This window comes from Oncorhynchus gorbuscha, linkage group LG06, assembly GCF_021184085.1.
Source record: "Oncorhynchus gorbuscha isolate QuinsamMale2020 ecotype Even-year linkage group LG06, OgorEven_v1.0, whole genome shotgun sequence".
Classification (NCBI taxonomy): domain Eukaryota; kingdom Metazoa; phylum Chordata; class Actinopteri; order Salmoniformes; family Salmonidae; genus Oncorhynchus; species Oncorhynchus gorbuscha.
In genome coordinates, this window is record NC_060178.1 from 32,760,618 (window position 1) to 32,766,617 (window position 6,000).

Below are 6,000 nucleotides of genomic sequence, written 5' to 3' on the forward strand. Positions count from 1 at the left end.
TCTTCCAGAAGGAGACTAGTTGAGGCTGGACGAACCAATAGAGCAGAGGTTATTAAAGTGCAGGGTTTTTTTATGGCTCAAAATGGGTCTTAGGTGTTGGCCGTGGCAGTGGGCGTGGGCGTCGCCAATGGCTGTCGGTGATCAACATTTTTAGAGGCGCTCATCTTGGCCGCATAGTTTTTTGTTTGTTGCTGTTTTAAAGCTAATTTCCTGAAATTCTACACCTTTTACTATGGGGCTGAGCAATTCTGTCACTCAAATGGTGAGGGGCTGAAGCTAATTGGCGAGAACTTGAATTGGGTGAATTTGGGAAAATGCCGCAGCACAGCTTTAAGGAAAATATTTGCTTTCAAACTAGGGATTTTTTGGCTAATTGAGGTAAAACAGTAATTCTGATCATAGATTATCGCCATTAAATTAAGTTCAGGAGGAAATGGAAGCCTACGCAGCCTGAATGCAAAATGCCGAACCGGTCCATGAGGGATAAGGATGTGTTGCCGGCTGCATACAATGTATTTGGACGGTAAAATTACACGACTCAATATTGCCATCTGCCCCCCCCCACCCCCCACCACCAACACACACGCACACACACATCAGGAAGTGACATGGTCAGAAAGGTCAGGGACAGAACGGCCACCTGTCACTGCAGAGATCAGAGATCAGCCCGCTGGCACAGAGCCAGGTGGTCTTACATCACACTAACACATACACAACCCCAGCATATACACAACCCCAGCATATACACAACCCCAGCATATACACAACCCCAGCATATACACAACCCCAGCATATACACAACCCCAGCATATACACAACCCCAGCATATACACAACCCCAGCATATACACAACCCCAGTATATACACAACCCCAGTATATACACAACCCCAGCATATACACAACCCCAGCATATACACAACCCCAGCATATACACAACCCCAGCATATACACAACCCCAGTATATACACAACCCCAGTATATACACAACCCCAGCATATACACAACCCCAGCACATACACAACCCCAGCATATACACAACCCCAGCACATACACAACCCCAGCATATACACAACCCCAGCACATACACAACCCCAGTATATACACAACCCCAGCATATACACAACCCCAGCACATACACAACCCCAGCATATACACAACCCCAGCATATACACAACCCCAGCATATACACAACCCCAGCATATACACAACCCCAGCATATACACAACCCCAGTATATACACAACCCCAGTATATACACAACCCCAGCATATACACAACCCCAGCATATACACAACCCCAGCATATACACAACACCAGCATATACACAACCCCAGCATATACACAACCCCAGCATATACACAACCCCAGCATATACACAACCCCAGTATATACACAACCCCAGTATATACACAACCCCAGTATATACACAACCCCAGCATATACACAACCCCAGCATATACACAACCCCAGCATATACACAACCCCAGCATATACACAACCCCAGTATATACACAACCCCAGTATATACACAACCCCAGCATATACACAACCCCAGTATATACACAACCCCAGTATATACACAACCCCAGTATATACACAACACCAGCATATACACAACACCAGCATATACACAACCCCAGTATATACACAACCCCAGTATATACACAACACCAGCATATACACAACCCCAGTATATACACAACCCCAGCATATACACACACACAAAGGTCTGCACGTAAGCACACACACACATAGATCCATGCATTAAAGCATACATTTCCTATTACTGTCTATGCATATGGACAGACAAGAACCAAATCTATTTCATGTCCACTGGGTCATGGCTGTGTCTGAAATGGCACCATATTCCCTTTATAGGGCTCTGGTCAAGCACACTATATAGGGAACAGTGAGCCATTTGGGATGCTCCCACGTAAGAACACAAAACAAGGACCTAAATCTCTTCAATACCCACAAACTCACTGGCATGCAAAGGGATTTGTTCATTTCCCGTTCATCTCATGCTTTGACAGAGTTCTTCACTTGACATTTGCACGGTAATCTGAATTGCGATAAATCCCCCTCCAATCCCACATGACATAGACAGCACTCCCAAAGGAACAGCATGTACGTATACTGAAAGACATGAAACACCATGCTACAGGCACGGAAACACCAAGCATGGAAGAAATCAATGCACAAATGCCTGAACACGCAGGCAACCCAATGACCCGACCAAAACATGAACAGACAAGTACAAGAACTTCAACACAAGCACTGCAAAGACACACACATTAAAAAGCCAAGTGCAAATAGTTTACATGTTTTCACTGGGAAAGGCCCTTTATAAAAGCATATTGAAAACTCACTGTAAAAAGTTTTGCAAGATAAACAGGTTATAAACACCTGGCCATAAACACACCTAATGAAATAAGACCATAAACCCTACATCATAAACGTAACACGCAACCCTGCATGACATCAAGCGCAGGACCCCAATCACTGGACCGCAAACACAACCTCAAACACAGGACCACAAACACTGAACCCCAAAAACGTGCCAAACCACGAGCACAAAACCAAAGACCTTATGAGGCGGGTGTATCAGGCTGGATGAGCCAGAGAGTATCTTCTCTTCCCCCAGGGCGTAGCCTCTCCCCTCTACAGATAGATACTGTAACACCTCGTGACTCCTCCCAGAGAGGAGCTGGCCCCCAGAGACCCCTGGCCCACCCACATCACACTCACACGTCATGAACAAGACGGGGAGGTTGACATGGAGGCGTGAGTGACAGGACACCAGAGGATGAAGATTGAAGAAGGAGAGGGAGGGGAGAATGGAAGAGAAAGGGGGTGAACTTCGAGGGGATTGCAGGCTCAGGAGATAGTGATAGCATAACTATCACTTTATGGAAAACACATTGTTGCACAGTCCCAGTGTATAGTTCGGGTGTTATTTAATAATTATCCTGTGGGCCTTTAGGCTAGCAGAGTGTTAACGAGCGCTAATGAAGAGAGGAGCCAAGACACTGAACAATGAGCAGCCAAACCTCTGACTCTATAATGATAAACAGAGGAGCTGGGCTGGTTCAGATGAAAGGACCTGGGTGAGGAAGTGCGCTCTCCCCCTCTGGGACTGGAGGGGGTGGGGACAGGGACAATAGGGACGTGGGGGTGGGGATGTTAAGTGTGTATGTTAAATGGAGGTCAACACAGATGTACCACAACAACGTTACGAGCCCTGAGAGAGAGAGAGAGAGAGAGAGAGAGAGAGAGAGAGAGAGAGAGAGAGAGAGAGAGAGAGAGAGAGAGAGAGAGAGAGAGAGGGAGAGAGAGAGAGAGAGAGAGAGAGAGAGAGAGAGAGAGAGAGAGAGAAAGCGAAAGAGAGAGAGAGAGAGAGAGAGAGAGAGAGAGAGAGAGAGAGAGAGAGAGAGAGAGAGAGAGAGAGAGAGAGAGAGAGCGAAGAGAGAGAGAGAGAGAGAGTGAGAGAGAGAGAGAGAGAGAGAGAGAGAGAGAGAGAGAGAGAGAGAGAGAGAGAGAGAGAGGAGCAGATGGGGAAAGCAGAACACAAATGATATGCAGCAGTTATTATGGGTGCTGCAGGGAGCTTAGTGGTTAGAGCGGTGGGCCAGAAACTGGAAGGTTGCTGGATTGAATCCCTGAGCTGACAAGGTAAAAATCTGTCGTTCTGCCCCTGAGCAAGGCGGTTAACCCAGTGTTCCCCGGGTGCTGAAGACGTGGATGTTGATTAAGGCAGCCCCCCGCACCTCTCTGATTAAGAGGGGTTGGGTTAAATGCGGAAGACACATTTCAGTTGAATGCATTCAGTTGTCCCTGCAATATCTAACTGTGTTTAGGAAGACTTATGTTGCAGACATCATGTGGGTGTGGAGCACTCTTTGCTCTTACAGTGGATTGTGGGTAAAAGTGTTTAGCGGTAGTCTTCCAGTGGTGACATGCATGTTGGGATTCTAACTTTTTATCCTACCTGTTCTTGATGTGTCCCTCCATCTCCCCCCGGGGCAGGGCGTCAGTGCAGTGGGTTGAGGTGTGTTGGGGTAATGTGTTATTATAGTACATAGTGGGTATGATGGAGGTACGAGACCTACCTGTTCTTGATGTGTCCCTCCATCTCCCCCCGGGGCAGGGCATCAGTGCAGTGGTCAGTGAAGGGGCAGGCCACGGCCAGCTTGTCCAGTAGCTTGTGCACCAGCAGGCTGGACTTGCGGCAGTTCTGCAGCATGAGATGGGTTCGGTCCACGGGGCAGAAGTCACTCTCCAGCAGGAAGCTGGTCAGACACTCCTGGCAGTAGGTGTGTCCGCAGGGCGTGTCCAGCGGCCTGATAAACGGCTGCAAACAGATGTGACAGATGAGGTCATCGTCCACCTCGTCTCGGTACAGGTACTCATGGTTCTCCTCAAGGAGATGTCTCTGGCCGCACGCCTGGCACAGCTCCGGGGGAGGGGACTCCAAACCGCCGTAGCCAATCGTTGCAGGTGATGGGAGGTCTTGTGGGGGTGTTGGTGCCATCGCCATCACCATGGCAACATCAGGCACCTCAGCCAAATCAAAGTCCCCCTGGCTACTCATGAAGAGGGCTCTTGGACAAGGGGTGCTTGGTATGGTGCTCTACAGAGAGACAGAGAGAGGCATGGATATTGTATCAAGCTGGAAGGGCGTGACAGTGTTCATAATGTCAGCGTTCTCTGAGCTGAGCTACAGAACTTGGTGTTGCATAGACACACAAGCAGGCGGACAGACAGGCACACACACATAGACATACCCTCAGCAGGGAAACATAGAGCAGGAATCACGGCCACTGTGAGAGCGGGAGACAGGTAGCCTAGTTAGAGCGTTGGATTAGTAACCAAAAGGTTGCAAGAGTCCTCGAGCTGACAAATGTCAAATGCTGTCCTGCCCTGAACAAGGAAGTTAACCCACTGTTCCTAGGCTGAGATTGAAAATATGAATTTCCTCTTAACTAACATGCTGAGTTAAATAAAAAACACCAGCAGTCCTTTCTTCTAATTTCACTCCTTTTCATTGGTCTGTTCTCCTCTGGCAGAGAAGACTGATATCGAAGCACTGAGGAACCCCTTTGTTTCTCTGGCTACACATTGCATTCACATTCAGTACGTGTGTTCCGTGTGGGACATAATATGTACGGTATGAGACAGCGCTCAGAACCACGACGTCATCTCCCAGTCAGGACGGTCTCGCCTGGCACGCCGCCCTGAACAGATGGGCAGAGACGACTGGCATCCAGAAACCACGTCACCCTGGCAACGGCCATCTTGTTGGCAACCCTATGGCCCCTTTTTCTGGAGCAACTCTTGGGTCGTCCCGCCTGATTGGCTATCACTTTGGCTGAATATGTTATACATAGTCTGACATTGACTGAAATCCACTAACCTTATTGGGTTTTAACCCTAGAATTAGAACACAGATTTCACACACTGAGCATCAATGCTCATGTACTGCAAAGTACAGTGACTAATCGAGCTTAAAGTACAGTCGGTCAATCACCATATTCTTATCGGCAGACTCAGTAGCCTCGGGTTTTCGGATGACTGCCTTGCCTGGTTCACCAATTACTTTGCAGACAGAGTTCAGTGTGTCAAATCGGAGGGCATGCTGTCCGGTCCTTTTGAAGTCTCTATGGGGGTGCCACAGGGTTTAATCCTCGGTCCGACTCCATTTTCGGTATATATCAATGATGTTGCTCTTGCTGCGGGCGATTCCCTGACCACCTCTACGCAGACGACACCATTCTATATACTTCCGGCCCGTCCTTGGACACTGTGCTATCTAACCTCCAAACGAGCTTCAATGCCATACAACACTCCTTCCGTGGCCTCCAACTGCTCTTAAACGCTAGTAAAACCAAATGCATGCTTTTCAACCTTTCGTTGCCTGCACCCGCACACCTGACCAGCATCACCACCCTGGATGGTTCCAACCTTGAATATGTGGACATCTATAAGTACCTAGGTGTCTGG

The 6,000-nt window shown here is 48.3% G+C and overlaps 1 protein-coding gene across 2 annotated transcripts in view; it reads right to left on the minus strand.

Moving 5' to 3' along the window:
- lnx1 (ligand of numb-protein X 1) overlaps nt 1-6,000 on the minus strand; it is an 84,401-nt gene that overhangs the window by 67,551 nt on the left and 10,850 nt on the right. For both annotated transcript variants that reach the window (XM_046353000.1, XM_046352999.1), the window contains exon 2: nt 4,110-4,630. In XM_046353000.1, coding sequence (XP_046208956.1) covers nt 4,110-4,591 — 482 coding nt within the window. In that variant the 5' untranslated portion in view covers nt 4,592-4,630. The remainder of the gene's footprint in view (nt 1-4,109; nt 4,631-6,000) is intronic.